Raw genomic sequence first — 17424 nt, 5'->3', positions numbered from 1 at the left:
CATGGGCTGCCATCTTGATTGTTTTGGGTTGAATGGATCACATTACTGCAATACGCGACAACAAAAACATCATCGTTTAAAGATATATCTCCATTTTCCCATTCCACACTACAACACGAAGACACGTTTTCAAATGTATCCACTTGGGAGAGCATTTTCAAAAAGCTCAGTTTTCACTGGACAAAAACCCCATCTCAATGTGGACAGAAGGCCAAAGTGTAGTGACATATATTCATTTTTAAACAAAAATGTATTAGAGTGGAGGTGGCCTTAGTCTATTTTATCTGCTATTGTTTAATCTTCAGGACAGTGTGCTCACTTACAGTAGTCTGTTGTCTTCTCCCATCCATCTTCCCTTTATCTTTTTTCCACTTTAAACTTGTGGCATTTCTCCTTCAGTATTGCTTTCTTTCCCATCTTTTCTCCTTAACAGATGTCTGCGGCGCTTCCTGTCTCAGTGGGGCTAACTAAGGATTTACCCATCTAAAATTGAGATAGAAAGAAGGAGAAGATTGGCTCCATTAGACCCTGAAACTCACTCTTATTTCTGCTGTTAGACATTAGTCTGACAGAACTACACACTCTCGTGGCGAAATCGTAAGGATTCATACGACTTTTCTAAATTTGGCTAATTCGCATGATATCTTACGACTGCACTTGTATGAATTCGTAGGACTTTCACTATAGCCAATGATGTTGCTGGACATCGTTTCCATTTAATACACAACAATTACTTGCTTATGTCACACAACAGCTTCCTATCATGTTTGCACACTCTACTTATTGGTTAGGCTTTGATAAGGGGTTTGGGTAAGGGCATAATACTAATATGCATGTCTGTAGCCCCTGGTGCCTGAAACTCGCGCTTACTTCCGAATTACAGATCCGGGCATTTGCACGTGATAAAATCGTACGAATTTATATGAACAAACTCGTACGAAATAGCCAGCTCGTAAAATATGTACGAATTTTCATGAGACTGGGTTGGACAGAATGTGGCTAATGAAAATACAGACTGAATCTGAACCAAATGAGTTAACTATTAACTCTTTCGAATAGCTCGGAAGAAAACACCTTACCAACTCACCTCCCGAGTTTTCGTGACTGCTGGTATTCCTCGCAAAAAAAAAAAAAAAAAAAAAAAAAAAAAAAATAATAATAATAATAATAATAATTATGATAATTGCCGATTATTGTCGATGTTTCATTTTTTTTTTTAATAATAATTAGCGGTTATAGTCGAACATGTCTCATATTTGTGTTATTAAAGTAGAGGTTATCATAACGATCTTAACGGATTTCCCCTAACAGTTACATTTTGAAATAACGGCCAGGCCCCCAAAAACATATTTGAGCGCACAAGGATTTCTACTTTTAAATTCGAGACTCGAAGCTTGTTTCGCACTCACTTGTCAAATTGAGGATATGTGGAGTGTGTGTGTTGGGGGGGGGGGGGGGGGGATTAGGAGTAATTTCTATCTTCACTGGGTTAGCAAGGTCCACCACCATCCAGTTTTCCCTGACGCGGCGACTTGAAAGGCTCGTGGTTTGGAGAGATTACCTCGTGTTGAGGGGGCGCATGAGATGAGATGAGAGAAGCGTCCGTTCATTCACTAGCAGATCCCCTGAACGCTGCGCAACCTGCTGAAGTTTGAACAAAATACATTATACAAAAAGGCCTAAAGCGTGGACAAAAAAGGACTATTTTGCATAAAGTTTGGACTCACTGTTACACTACTACAGGAAAGTTTTCTTTTCCAGGAATATATTTGGATTTAGATATGAATAAAATTCACGCGCGATGAAGTCAAAGGATAAATGATATTTTAATAAAAAAAAAAAAAAAATATGAAAAAATTTCACAGCAATGACCATCTTGACCAAAGTTTTGTGGGTTTGAGCACTTTGTAACGGTTATTTGTTGTGGACTATCACATCTCGCGCGTGTATTAATGGACTAGAAGCGAACTCATTTGATATAATGAGTCTGATATAACAGACTGTGAAGACTTCATCACTGGTGAGATTTGTCTCCAGAAAGGCATGTTCCCTGGCTCCACGCCGGTTGGAGCATCTCTGAGGCTCCGGTCGGGAAGGTTTTGCCTGCGCTGGGACACTTTTGGACCATAGAGGAGATGAGAACCGCGCGGATCCACTTTCTCTTCTGCTGCTTCTCCCTGCTTTCAGCAGCCTTTGATGTGAGATCAGTGTCCACATATATTATACATTGAGTGCACATTAAGTAACACGATGTTTCTCCATTATATTAAAGAAAGACATTCCCTTTAAATAGAAAAAATGGTCATATAATACACCCATTTCTGTTGCACCGATGCGTTCTGCGCGTAATTGCGCGTAATATTGCCTTTTTACGCTCACACATTCAGTATTTTGGTAATTTTCATGCAAATATGTGGAAGACATCTTAGGAATGCAGTTGATGCTCTCAGTCGCAACCACGATACTTAATTTCAGTCACAGAGCGTTTGCTTTACAAACTCTTTCTTTTTCTCTCAGGAAGCGCCGATTCCCAAAGAGCTGATCGAGCGACTCTCCAACAGCGAGATCCGCAGCATCAGCGACCTCCAGCGGATCCTGGAGATTGACTTCGTAGGTAAAGTCGCACAGTTTTCCCCATGCATTGTTTTTGGAAATAAACTTTACGATTATTTGACAGGAGGAGTGGGTACAGGTCGGCAAAGTAAACCTTCTGGGCAGCGCCGCAGCACGTGTCAATTTGCCAAAGCGTTGAGGCGCTATGTTAGGATGTACAAGACTGTGGGAAATTTCCTTTCAGAGAAGACACTTTCAGTCTTTCACTGCACTCAAAGTTCACGGTTCTTGCCATTTAATCGAGCTTATACCGAACGCCTCAGCAGCTGTTGCCTAGAAACCACAGTCCCGTCCCTGCGCTCACGGCGCCTCATGTAGCGCCTGAGTATTTGAACTTGGTGACTGATTTTTACATTTTGGCGGGACCGACATTCTAATCTCAAATACGCAGTGTCGCATAAAAGTTACAGTGAACAAGCAACATGATCACACGTGAAGTCGGCATGATGTTTCCGATAGTTTCGGTACCCAAGGATACCTAGGTACCCTAGAACTGTATGCCGACGCGCTGACATGTAGCATTATCAGACATTTTTGCAGTGGGTTCAATGTGTTTACCTTTCCATCTGGTGTGATTGGCAGCGCGTTGCATCAGCTGCGTAGGCAACTAGGGTTCAAAGCCAGGCAGAAACCACGTTTGAATAATCAATGACGAGCACGATTCGGAGGTTTCACTTCTCCCTCTAACATTAATTTATTACTCCACTAATGGTTAAGATAAGGTTTGGGTTTGGGGATAGAATCTATAAATATATGCTTTTCTCTTCATTGTATAATGTCCTGTAAAGCTGAAAACAACTTGTTTCACTACTAGCTTTTGGTGAACTCTCTTGGACATAAATGGAACTCACACGTGCTCATATGCCCTACAACACTTACTGCTTCGGCCACTGGGGGCAGTGTTTCGAAATTTCGGTCAACGTATACTGATTTTGACGAAAGAAAAGTCGGTCTACTCTTTCCGATTTCACTGTGAGATCAGGCTGGAACAAGACAGGTTTTTAAATTACTTAGGTGTTTCTTAAGGCAGCGCTGTATTGAAAGTCTTCAATTCACAATTTGTGTTCTTTTCTCCACAATTTTCTTTAGCTTGAACCACATATAGTCTCCATTCAAGTGTTGTTTTGCAGATAATTTCAGTCTATGGTGTGCTATCTATTTTTAATAAACTTAATACTTTAAAATTTAAAGCTGAAGAGTGTAACTTTTCAGTGTTAAAAATACGTTCTCCTACTACCCTAGTTTATAATGCAGAGACAACTATAAGTATTCATAGGTTAATTTCCTTGAAAACTGTAAACACTAACTTTGTTTACAAGTTACTAATTTAAAGTCAGAATATCGCAAAAACAATCTGCAAATAAAGCAACATTTCCATCCCTGGTGTTTAAGAGAACAAAATCATTACTTCTGGTAAACTGTCGAAAAATTTAAATGAAAATGGAAGTTGAAGCCACTGTGGCTTTTTTATTAAATATAATGAATTACAGAATAAATTCTATTGGAATATATTCTGTAAATGTGTTTCCGTCGTAGTTTATGCGCATATCTTCTTATCTAATAAAAAAGTTATGTATGCGCATTTTGGAGATTTTATTCGCATCTTGTGTTTTCATCCAGTATTCTTATGCAATACCCCAAATCGCATTAAAATACGTGGATGGACAACCACTGACTCTCTCTTTGGCGCAATAAAAATTGCTATGAGTGGCCCGATTGGTCTTCTTTCTTGCATTTATTTGCATAGTGAATTACGTTTGTTTTTTTATTTCATGCATCTTTTTAACCATCTATATCCGCCTCTACACTGCAAACACGCTTTGTGTTAATTCTTGTGCACAGCCGACAAAACACAAGACACGTTCTGAGCTTCATGACCAAAGCAATGGGGTGATTACACATTTAGCATCAAGCCAAATCTGTTTACCTTTAAAGCTAAATGCTCAATTCAAGGGCTGCATGGCAGGTGAACTCATGAAAAGCATTTTAAAGAGTGCAATCATTCCTGAACTCCAAAATCAGCCTCATCTTTTCCACGAGCTCTCTACAAGCCTCATATTGTTGAGTCTAGCTTTCCTCTGTCTAAAACCAGGTGTCCTCAGGCAGTGCTTATATTTGCTTTGTGATCTGTGTATAATGGAAGTGGAGGAAGTTTTTGAAATGAAGTGTAATGGTAAGTTGGCAGACACCTTTTTATTTTCTTGCAGTGACAAATGTCTTTTTTTTTTTTGGCAATTTCTAGCGATGCAAACCACAGCGACCATTGGCAATGCAACAAATGCTAGGTTTCCATCCACGTATTTTTATGGAAATTTTCCGATATCACATAACAAATGGTGGATGGAAACACCAAGATGCAAATTAAATCACCAAAATGCTCATTAAAATATATGCGCTTGCTTGAGGTGGATAAATGTTTTATTTGATAAGAAGACTTAAATAATCTACGATGAAGACACATTTATCAAATATATTCCTATAGAATTTGTATAGAAATACAGATGCTCATCAAAAAAGTCATGTGATTTTGCCTCAACAAGCCATGTGAATACATAGTTTACTTAATGAATCAATATCATCGCATTGCATCTGAAAAGTTGCTCTGGGTATTCAGAAATGCCGGACACAAAGCCTGTCATTAAAACGTTTGGCTATTATTACCTCCAAAAATCTATGACATGCTTTCGCTCCCAGATATAAGGCATCTGCCACTGAACGCTATCAAACATAAAGTGCGTTAGAGCATTTTGTCTGCATGCTCTAAAACCCAAGTCAACCATTACATTTCATAAAAGAGCCACAGTGGCTTTAACTATAATTTTGATGCCTTGCAAGCACTGCTTGGAAATGCAAATCTAGCTTCAATATATCAATAAATATGCTACAGCCATAATGATATGAGTCTCAAATTTGATTTCTCCATAAGTGCTGTAATTGAAATGCAAACAGCTGCTTCTGTGTGGCTGGTGCCTGAGGGAGGTCAAGAGACTCTTTCCATTATACTGTTGTCATGCTGCCTTTATGAGTTGAGTGGGGCTGAATGCCAATGCTGCTGTAATGTATTATTCATGTTGAATTCTTTAGTTTGTGAGTGTGTGTCTGTGTGTTTGAGAAAGAAAGAGATTGAGGCTAAAGTAGTGTTTACATTTGTGAGGTCTGTTGCTCTGCTAACGAGTGTATGAAAAGCCGAGTGAGTCAGCCGGTTAAAAGCACCCTCCTCCTCCATTGGGGTGGTTTCCGGGGGCAACAACAGGGGCATCTTTCTCCCCTGTTGTCTGACTGATTAGCTCTACACAACAACAAAACAGCCTGATTAAACAGTGCACACTTCGGTCATCTTAAAATCAACTCAGACTAACAAACCGAACTGCTCATACATGGCTTCAGTGGGAGCAATGTTCTTAAAGGGATAGTTCTGGCAAAAACAAAAAATATGTCATCTTTTATTCAGGTTGCTCTCAAACTAGCATTTTTGGTAATGTTATTACCAAAATGTCAAAGTTCAGTTCGTTTGGATGATTTGGAGCTGTTTTCTGAACTCGGATGCACACCCGGGAACCGCACCACGCTTACACTTGAAAAGGTGGTCTGGGGTACAGTTTATGTGAACTCTGGTACGGTTTACTGCTTATATGAACGCATTCGTACTAAATCATGGAAGTGAACCGCTCGTGATGAGGTATAATTTGCGTCTTTGCAGGCTCCCGAACACAGTTATTATGGTATAATATATTTCTCATACCTGCCTGTCTCCAAATAAATCACTTTCAGAGAACAGCTCACATTCCTCACATCTCTTCCAGTGCATCCGCAGGCTCACTGCAGACAAACACTAACATTCATTACATCATTGCACATTCAGTGCATCCGAGGGAGACAAACATAAGTGTCATTCTGTGCATGTAAAGTTATGGTGGTAAATCGAAAGAGATGACTACTTTAATAACACATTGAAGCTGATGTCTTCTTGAGTTGTTACCTAGTTTCAGTGGTAAACAACTGCCACTTGTACTCACAATGATGATGTAATCGGACCACTGTTTGGACCCAAATAATATGATGTGAACTGAGACCAGTGGTGGTAGGGGGACAGGGGAGAAAACCATCTCGGGTTTGGTCCAAGCAATCGAACCAAGTGTGAAAGCACCCTCAACCTCATTTTTTTTTTTTCAGACCTAAACAACCTTTTGCATTTAATGAAGTTCTAAACTCCAACTGCACATTTTATTCTGCAGTGGTAGGGGTAACCTGAGCCTGGAGCTCAATTTGAGTCTCAATCTCATTGTAATTAACATTTTTATTGATTCATATACACATGACTGTAGGGCTTTACCGGTTGTTTAGATCAGTGTTACTATCAGAAATAATTAATAATTATTTCTGTAGTTATTAATTAATATTTAAATTAATTAATTGGATCTAACTCATTAAAACCTCATATGGGACTCCAGTAAATGTAGTGTGCTACGTTTAGGAGCAAGTTTGGTTATTAGCAATAATTAATAATTATCAAAGATAATTATTAATTATTAAAATCAATAGAACATTGATTAGAATCAATGTTAGCTTTTTTAAATCCGTTAAATCAACAGTTATCAAAGATAATCGTTAATTGTTAACATCGATGAAACATTAATTAAAATTAATACTAGCTTATTGATCATTCAAATTCAATCATCAAAGATAATTATCAATTATCAAAAATCAATAAAATATTAATAAGGATTAACATTGACGGGGCACCACCCTGGAGTTAGGGACTAATAACCAAATAGTAAAACAGTCTCAGTATTAGATTGTTTTCTTAGGAAAATCGACATCCGAAGAATATCGATTTTCGGGGAAAAAAAAAACAATGTATGAAGGTTTGAATCCGAACACTGACATCCCGTCAGCATGACACAGGCGTATGCAAAACAAACCAAAACACTTCTCTTTGTAATATAAACAAAATTTATTTATGCAGTAATATCAATTAATAATTAATACAATGCAGTCAATAAACTTCCGACTTAAAACTACAAACTAAACAGTGATATGATTAGATATGGAAATCAAAATAATCCTATAACACATAAGGTGTGTGTGTGTGTGTGTGATTAGTAAGAGAGAGAGAGAGATGTGATGAAAGCAGCTGTGTTCATCACTCAGAGACGCGGTTTTACGAGCGGGGCTCATAAAAGTCCTGCGTTATTTGACTCTTTAATCGATGAACTCAGTTTCTGTCTCACCCGCGATGGCGAAATTGCACAATCCAATTTGGTTGGACCACAATACAGCAAAACAAATTTGTGATAATTAATACCCTGAGTATTAATAATGAGCAGACATGGCGGTCCGTAAACTGTACAAGCCAAAATCTTGAAACACAAGAATAACACGCTATAATATTCTATCTCTGCCCAGACGTAACCTCTTACTTGAATCGCATGAGGACACAGGTAGAATGTGTTTTCCTCTGTCCTTTCACTTTGACCCGGTTCCTTGAGGCTCGGGTGATGACTGGAGGCCGTTTCCTCGCTCTGTCGGCGGGCGGTACGGCTGTTGATTGTCGGCGGGCTGGCGGAGAACTCAGAAATGTCGACTTGATTGAAGATGGAAGAGAAATCTTCAATCTCTTCACTTCTGTAGGCAAACGGATGAAGATGCAAATCGCTCGGCGGTCTCCTTCAGATCCGTTAGAGTGTTTGGTTGAACACAGAGTAATCTCAACTCGTCCAGCGAGATGGAGATTGTATGGCTACAGTTTCAAGTTGGACATTACTTCCTTGTGCCACGAGAGCAGCAAAAAGCTACGTCTATATTCGGTGAACTAAGTCGCTGGAAGCGAATTCTGGACGCATTTCAGAATTATTTCAACTCCTGATGATGTCATGTTTGAGGGACGTTCTGTTGTGTGCCTCATCCAATAGGAGTTGAGAGCTCGATCCTTTAGTGAGCAAGGCTTCATGGATCTGTAGTCTGTTTTGGCACGATTTTTATCAGTAAAATTTACGACTTAGAAAGTGGGGGCTTGAGTTATGTTTTTACGACTGTGTTAGGCCTGCCTTTGTCTTCTATCTGAATACATGAGGCCCAGCATGACAAAGAAAAACCCCACTAATACAGTCCCACCCTGACCCCCAACGAACACCTCTGTGGTCCCACATAATAACACATAAACACACAATCCAAAAAAAAATAAATACAAAATAAATAAATAAAATAAAATAATAATAAACATTCATAATTAAACTAAACTACACTCTCCACATCCCCTCCCTGAAAGTCCCCCCAAAAAACAAAATATTTGCCCCTTTTTTTAATGAATAAGTCCCTAAATCCCAGCCTTCTACTTACCACTTCCTCAAATGCAGCTACCCTCCCCATTTCCACACACCACTCCGAAAAAGAGGGTGCTCCACTTGACTTCCAACCCCTTAAATTTACTTGCCTGCCGATCATGAGGCTGGTCAGAACCCAATTTTTTATGTGATTATCCCCCAAATTCATGACCTCCCCATCACCCTGAGACAAAGCAAAATCTAAACGTTCAAAACATCACATAAATAATTCTGAACCTTTAACCAAAAATCTTGGATCTTAACACACCCCCAAAAGACATGGGTAGTGTCTCCAACTTCTGATTGGCATCGCCAGCAGGTGGGTGTGTCTTTAAGACCAAGCCTATATATTCTAGTGGGGGTCCAATAAAATCTATGTAAAATCTTAAATTGCATAAGGCGAACCCTTGCATCTCTAGATACAGACTTAGTCCACACTCCATCCTCCAATACCAAATTCAAATCTATCTCCCATAATCTCTTGAGAGAATTTAAAGCTCCATCACCCAGAATCTGAGTTAGCAGGGAGTAATACACTGATGCCTCATGACCTTTTCCAAAAGCAGCAATCACCTCTCCCAAAGCACCTGCCGCCTTGGGGGTGGGGGGGGTGGGGGGTTGCTACTCCCAAAAACAGTACAGAGCATGTGGCACAGTTGTAAATACTTATAAAACTGAGATCTGGGAATCCCAAAATGATGTCCCAAATTGTCAAAAGATCTCAACACTCCACTCTCATGCAGATCGCCGAGTGAAGTAACCCCCCTCACAATCCACTCTGACCAGCAGAAAGGGGACTTGTTGATACATAATTTGGGGTTCAGCCATATGCTTGAGGCAACATTTAAATAAATGTCCGAATTAAATAATCTGGCCACTCTTGTCCAAATCACGTGCAAATGTGAAATAACGGGTTGTGATTTAACTTCTCCGGTTAGTTTGATTGAAAGGCTTTGCAGTGGCAAAATAGGGGCAAGGACTTCCTGTTCAATAGAAAACCAGGGAGGGGCTCTTTCAGGTGGAAGCGACCAATGAGCCAAATGCCTGAGATCAAACGCATAATAATAAAACAAAATCTTGGGTAGGCCTAGCCCACTTTTGTCAATCGGCCTATGTAGTTTGTTGAGATGTAGTCTGGGATGCTTACCATTCCAAATAAAGAACTTCGCTATACTATCAAATTGCTTGAAATAAGAGAGGGGGACATCTATAGGGAGTGACTGTAGTAGGTAGTTGAATTTTGGAATACAATTCATTTTAATAACATTAACCTTCCCAATCATCGATAAATGTAATGAAGCCCACCTGTCCACATTGCTCGAAAACCTTTTTATTAACGGGTCAAAATTAACTCTAACTAAATCAGACACATTTGCTGGGGAGTCTCAATCTCACACCACTTCATCAGAGACAGCAAGCCAAATCTGTTTACCTTTAAAGCTAAAGGCTAATTTCAAGGGCTGGATGGGCAGGTGAACTCATGAAAAGTGTTTTAAAGGGTGCAGTCATTCTTGAACTCCAAAATCAGACTCATCTTTTCCACGAGCTCTCTACAAGTCTCATATTGTTGAGTCTAGCTTTCCTCTGTCTAAAACCAGGTGTCCTCAGGCAGTGCTTATATTTGCTTTGTGATCTGTGTATAAAGGAAATGGAGGAAGTTTTTGAAATGAAGTGTGGTGGTAAGTTGGCAGACACCTTTTTATTTTATTTAATAAGCAGACTGGGTTTTCTTGATTTTCCATCAGACTGGTGGAGGCATTCTTATAACAAAGAGGTTCCATATCTTCCAAAGGGCACAATTTGTCTTGACATTAGTTAGAGATGTATTGTGGCTTGTTATGACAATGGATGTCATGTGGTTCTACAGGCCATTTGTTAACACTTTGCACCAATGAGCTCTGCTTCTCTTATTGGTTCATTGACCATTTTTGTTCTGATTGGTGCAGAGAATGAGGTGTTGGAGGAAGTCAAACAAGGCCACCATAAGGAGCATCTCTATGACAACAGACACTTCAAGAACTCACACGTACCCTCTAGACGCAAAAGAAGCATTGGTAAGAAACACTCAACTCATACACACACACATTGCAAAACTCAGTACTTTGATTCTGATACGAGTGGCCTGTGTTTGTTTAGAGGAGGCAGTGCCAGCCGTTTGTAAGACTCGCACAATGATCTACGAAATCCCACGCAGTCAGGTGGACCCCACAGCTGCCAATTTCCTGATCTGGCCTCCATGTGTCGAGGTGAGACGATGCTCAGGCTGCTGCAACACCAGCAACATGTGTTGCCACCCCTCCAAAAAGCACCACAGGAATGTGAAAGTGAGTACACACTCCTTTCTCCCATATTATGTTGTTATAGCTGTACTTTAGATCACTGTCAGTGTCCACTTATACATGGTCAGGAAATAAGTGCCAAATCCTACTGTATGGAAACACATTTCTTCTGTCCGGTTTGTGCTAACATTGTAGCTCTGTCCTAAACATTGTGTACCCACTGAGAAAGTGACACGGTGGCTCCGTCGCAAAACCTACTGAGCTGCCTACCTAGAAAGCATTTTTAGGGCATCACAGGCAGGTAAATTGTGCATATGCTGCCCAAAAATGCTGGTTATGTTGGCAGCTTTCAGCATAAGGTTTTGAGACACAGCCTGTGTAAAACATGACATTATAAAGGCTCGGTCACATTTCCATTCGCACAGCAAAATTGCATGGGCGAAGAAGACGTGGATGGATTTTAAGTAAGTTTGAAACCTGCAAAATCTACTTGCCAAGCAGCCTCTTTTTTTATGCTGCACTTTATACTCTGGGAAAGTGAAGTCATAAAAAAACTCATGCTAAAATGATTTTCCTGTCCATTGCGAATATTCAGTGTAGCTATGTATGAGGCACCGCCCACACAGTGGTCAACTGCCAAACCAAGCAACTTTGCTTAGGGAAATTTCTTTGCCACCAGAAGTCCATCAGGTGAAATTCTAGAACGTGCCAATTCCCATTAAGATTTCGCTTACATAAATTTTGCTGTGCAAAGTTAAATGACCCCCTTAACACCCCTTTCTTTGCCACTGTTATTAAACATACATTTTACTATTCTTTTGTTTAAGGCTCATTAGTGGTGCTTGTAAAGCATGTAACTTATCCCACATCATTTGTGCTATGGATGTGATTGACACTGTCATGTTTATTCTGTTGGTTCATGTTTTTCATGTCTTTTATTTTGAAAATCTAGTTCCTGTTTCATGTCATGTGGTCCCCTGGTCATGTGATTTCATGATTCCCTCCATGTTCATGTGTCTTGTTTTCATTAGTTTTTTGTCTTATTATCTTGTTTACAGTTCTTAGTGTTCATTGGTTATCTTTATCATGTGTTCTCCCATGTCCAAGTATTTAACCCTCATGTTTGCCATTGTCCATGGTCAGGTATTGTTTGTTGATGTAACTTTGGTTGTGAGTTCAAGTTCATGTCAAGTCTAGTTTATGTCTAAGTCAAGTTCATGTTTATGTATCATTCATGTTTGTAGTTAGGGTTTTTGGATTACACGTAGGAATAAATTTGCACTTGGGTTCTTTACTCCATCGTCATCGTCTTTGTCATTGCCAGTGCCAGCAACATCATTACAGACGTTAGCCTTCGTTACAGACACCTCATGGCTTGTTGAGGTTACGTGTGCAATTGCTTTTCGGTGATCAGGCTAACAGTTGTTTTCCTGGAGGATGATAAATTGGGCAAAAAAATCCCACTGACTTACACTGAAGAAGAGACCACTTTACAAAAGTATGCATATGCTGATGTGCTTGGCCAACAGTTGCCAAGGCGCAGTCCGGTTAAACATGCTAATGTGTGTTGTTGCGTTACAGTGGCGGTAACAAACCTTATAGAGTTACCTTTGAAAGTCTCTGCCATTAAACTGGATTTGTTATTACAAGCTCAGCAATCGTCTCTTTAAACTCTTACAGTAGTTAGCTTGAAAGAGCAAACTCACCGTAGAAGCGGACAGTTCACATGCGACATTGAAAAACGCATACAGGTGCATCTCAATAAATTAGAATGTCGTGGAAAAGTTCATTTATTTCAGTAATGCTCGGCGTGGCATGGAGGTGATCAGTTTGTGGCACTGCTGAGGTGGTATGGAAGCCCAGGTTTCTTTGACAGTGGCCTTCAGCTCATCTGCATTTTTTGGTCTCTTGTTTCTCATTTTCCTCTTGACAATACCCCATAGATTCTCTATGGGGTTCAGGTCTGGTGAGTTTGCTGGCCAGTCAAGCACACCAACACCATGGTCATTTAACCAACTTTTGGTGCTTTTGGCAGTGTGGGCAAGTGCCAAATCCTGCTGGAAAATGAAATCAGCATCTTTAAAAAGCTGGTCAGCAGAAGGAAGCATGAAGTGCTCCAAAATTTCTTGGTAAACGGGTGCAGTGACTTTGGTTTTCAAAAAACACAATGGACCAACACCAGCAGATGACATTGCACCCCAAATCATCACAGACTGTGGAAACTTAACACTGGACTTCAAGCAACTTGGGCTATGAGCTTCTCCACCCTTCCTCCAGACTCTAGGACCTTGGTTTCCAAATGAAATACAAAACTTGCTCTCATCTGAAAAGAGGACTTTGGAACACTGGGCAACAGTCCAGTTCTTCTTCTCCTTAGCCCAGGTAAGACGCCTCTGACGTTGTCTGTGGTTCAGGAGTGGCTTAACAAGAGGAATACGACAACTGTAGACAAATTCCTTGACACGTCTGTGTGTGGTGGCTCTTGATGCCTTGACCCCAGCCTCAGTCAATTCCTTGTGAAGTTCACCCAAATTCTTGAATCGATTTTGCTTGACAATCCTCATAAGGCTGCGGTTCTCTCAGTTGGTTGTGCATCTTTTTCTTCCACACTTTTTCCTTCCACTCAACTTTCTGTTAACATGCTTGGATACAGTACTCTGTGAACAGCCAGCTTCTTTGGCAATGAATGTTTGTGGCTTACCCTCCTTGTGAAGGGTGTCAATGATTGTCTTCTGGACAACTGTCAGATCAGCAGTCTTCCCCATGATTGTGTAGCCTAGTGAACCAAACTGAGAGACCATTTTGAAGGCTCAGGAAACCTTTGCAGGTGTTTTGAGTTGATTAGCTGATTGGCATGTCACCATATTCTAATTTTTTGAGATAGTGAATTGGTGGGTTTTTGTTAAATGTGAGCCAAAATCATCACAATTAAAAGAACCAAAGACTTAAACTACTTCAGTCTGTGTGCATTGAATTTATTTAATACACGAGTTTCACAATTTGAGTTGAATTACTGAAATAAATGAACTTTTCCACGACATTCTAATTTATTGAGATGCACCTGTACTTGCGTTGTTATGAATTGGGGTCTGACACATTTTTGGAACACAACTGCACGCAAATCCAAGCTTGCATAGTCTGCGTTCACATACTTGTGTACAGTATGCTTAGGCCTTAAGGGTTTTCCTGACTTAAGGGCTTTTTTTACAACTGATGGCACACTTTTGCATTATTTCCTCATTATTTTGAGCATTTGGCTGGTGACCGGATTGAAGATTGTTTACCACTCTTTGGGCTCTTTTTCACATTTCTCAAATTTAATTGTAACAAGAGCAAGGCGTAGGATGTGCCAAGGGAGGAAAATGTCATTGAGAATTTCAGGGCCACTGAACATACTGAAAGAGTTTCAACCTAGACTTCCGCGGCAAGTTAACATATAGCCCTAACCTTGAGTTAACCACAGTAAATATCTGTCTGTAACAGCTCTGCTTTTGGGCGTGTTATGTTCAGTTTATCTCTGTATCTGTGTGTGTGTGTGTGTGTGTGTGTGTGTGTGTGTTCAGACCTGAATAAAGTATTGAATAAATGGGCCTGCAGGGCAGCTGAGTTGGCAGGGAGGGAGTGAGTCTGTCAATATGATATGAGATGTGTGTGTAGGTGTGTGCGTTTAGGAAGAGAGGTTTGAGGCAGCTCATCTGTATTATTGGAAACCGACTGAGGAACATTTAGCTCTCACCTTATCTCACCTCTGGAACAGCAGAGGGAAAATACACTGATTACATTTATGAGTGTGTTTTTGCAACTCAGGATGTCCTCACACTCGCCCTCTCTCTCTCTCTCTCTCTCTCTCTCTCTCTCTCTCTCTCTCTCTCTCTCTCTCTCTCTCTCTCTCAGGTGGCCAAGGTGGAGTACGTACGCAGGAGACCAAAGCTCCGGGAGGTGCAGGTGCAGCTGGAGGATCATCTCGAATGTGTGTGCACGTCCAAACATCACACAGAGTCCTGCATACACACAGGTGCATAAATACTACGGCCCCAACACACCCATTCTGCCTTGAACAATTTTCTTGTTTTATTTTTCTCTCTCCACCCTTTTATTCCTGTCATGTCCTTTTCCTACATCCCTCCATTCACACGCCAGCCCAGAAAATGGAAGAGGTGAAAATGGGAAAAAAAGATAAACTTTACAAAAACAGCAGTAAAGATTTACAGATTTTATATTTGGACAAATGGTCAGTAAGATGCTCAGCATACTGGATTGAACTGTTTTCACTTACACCACCAATGAGTTGTTCTAATTTGTGGAATGGTGCATTTTATCACTCAAAATCACTTTTAAGTTCAGTCATGAAACTGTACATTGCACAAGCTGATTGGTCCTTTGACATTTAATCTGCTAGCCAATCAACTACCTTATTCCCTCTTTGTCTAGCATTTAAATTGCTTATTTCTTTGCAGGTAGCTAGTCTCACTGCAGAGCGTTATGAGAGATTTCTCTCTGAAACCCTCCTCCTCAGCACCACATGTCTAGATCTGCTTCACAGGGATTATTTGTATGTCAAATTGTACATGCTTGATGCAGTATGTTTTATGTATGTCAACACAACATGTCTGTGTTTTAGTAGTAGCAAATCTTTGTTCTTGCTTTGCTGTAGCAGCAGTGTAAGCAGATCTAGTCCACCAAGACCAAACCTACTAACTTGTCATATCCAATATTCCAAAATTTATTCAGAGTTTCCATAACTGAACTCTAAATAGAAGAATTACTGTAAAAGGAATAGTGTTGGAATTCCAGGGATAATTATTGGAATGACTAGGAATTGTCTGAATAACTGGGAATGACTGGTTGTATTGGGACTGAAATGACATTAATGCCGACTTGTGCTTTCAGAAAATCATTAGCTAGGATTAAAGGAATTCAGGGTTAAATAGAATTTAAGCTCTATTGACAACATCCGTGGCATGCTGTTGTTTACCACAGGAAATAATTTCGACTTATGACTTAGTATATATAAACAACAGCAACAAAAAAGTGTACAGAAATATACTTGCCCACTTGCTACCACTTGCCCAATAGACTTCTATTGTAAGGACATAACTTTGAGTGCATTTTTGTTTGTCAGTTCTACAAGTGTGCTGTCAAAGGCTACAAATTTAACAACAGGTCTTTTCTCATAAGCAGATATAAGGTGAGTGTGGCACTCGATAAAAAGCAATCAGAGGAGGGGAGTGGCAGCCATTGCATCCAATCAGATAACTGGGACTGCACAACAGCCAGTGAGCGATATCATCTGGAAAGATGTGGCAGGCACAAGCTGTTCAACCCTGAATTAATCAGGGAGGCCTTTTTGGATCACTTTGGACTTTTGATGCACCTTTTAGAAGAGACCCAGACAGACTTTGACTTTGGACTAAAAATCAAAGGAACTAGACTGCAGTAACAGAGACTCACAGAGCCTGGACATGAACTTTCGTAGATGTCGAAATTCCGACATCCGTTTCTAGAACCTTTTAAAGGAGCATCTATTATGACTGTATTTGTATATCAAAATTTATTTTCTCTAGCAAATATCTGTATCATCTTATTTTTGTAACTGCTGATTTTCTATCAACACTGATTTTCTCTTGTATATGCCGTAGAATGAACAAGTACAACAAAACACAAACTACAGTAACTAATACTAATAAAGAGCATACACTGAGTATACATTTTACTGAGTTTGTTTGACAGACTGTGCCAAAGATATTGATTATGGTTTGTGATATATGTGCAATCTAATGGTGACAATGAAAGACAACTATAAATGAAAGCTCATTACTCTGTGTTCTAACCAGGAGCGATGTGATAAAGCGATAAGCAATTATCTCTATCATGTTAATCTAAATTTCTGTCCTAACTACCTGTGACTGTGACAGGCGACAAGATATTTTTGTTGGTTTGGTTTCTATTTAGGTTGTGCTGGGTAGCCCCACCCACAATTAAATCTCATTGGCCCAGATTCTACACAGCTGTATGTATATTGTATATACCATATATATATATTTATATATATATATATATATATATATATATATATATATATATATATATATATATATATATATATATATATATATATATATATATATATATGCTACCTTCAAATGTCAAAATTATCTAATTTATAACACATGAACTGAGTGCATGATTTATTTATAACACATGAACTG

General features: G+C 39.7%; 1 protein-coding gene across 2 annotated transcripts; it reads left to right on the top strand.

Moving 5' to 3' along the window:
• Positions 1-1490: 1490 nt before the first annotated feature.
• On the top strand, positions 1491-17197 carry LOC127438286 (platelet-derived growth factor subunit A-like). 2 transcript variants are annotated; one of them, XM_051693780.1, is made up of 6 exons: positions 1491-2198; positions 2518-2614; positions 10883-10990; positions 11073-11260; positions 15110-15230; positions 16394-17197. In XM_051693780.1, the coding sequence occupies exons 1-6, from the start codon at positions 2136-2138 to the stop codon at positions 16405-16407; spliced, it is 591 nt and encodes a 196-aa protein (XP_051549740.1). In that variant the 5' UTR covers positions 1491-2135; the 3' UTR covers positions 16408-17197. The 2 variants fall into 2 exon arrangements, with proteins under 2 accessions (XP_051549740.1, XP_051549741.1); XM_051693781.1 differs by having other exon boundaries at positions 1493-2198; positions 16397-17195.
• Positions 17198-17424: the final 227 nt, after the last annotated feature.

The sequence above is a fragment of the Myxocyprinus asiaticus genome, chromosome 49, assembly GCF_019703515.2.
Source record: "Myxocyprinus asiaticus isolate MX2 ecotype Aquarium Trade chromosome 49, UBuf_Myxa_2, whole genome shotgun sequence".
Taxonomy (NCBI): Eukaryota; Metazoa; Chordata; class Actinopteri; order Cypriniformes; family Catostomidae; genus Myxocyprinus; species Myxocyprinus asiaticus.
The sequence above is the reverse complement of the archived record's forward strand: the minus strand, read 5'-3'. Positions and strand labels throughout refer to the sequence as shown.

Coding starts and splice junctions, on each gene's coding strand:
- LOC127438286 (XM_051693780.1), top strand. CDS start 2,136: ATGAGAACCGCGCGGATCCACTTTCTCTTCTGCTGCTTCTCCCTGCTT. Junction 2,199..2,517: donor TGCTTTCAGCAGCCTTTGAT/GTGAGATCAGTG, acceptor TTTTTCTCTCAG/GAAGCGCCGATTCCCAAAGA. Junction 2,615..10,882: donor CCTGGAGATTGACTTCGTAG/GTAAAGTCGCAC, acceptor TGATTGGTGCAG/AGAATGAGGTGTTGGAGGAA.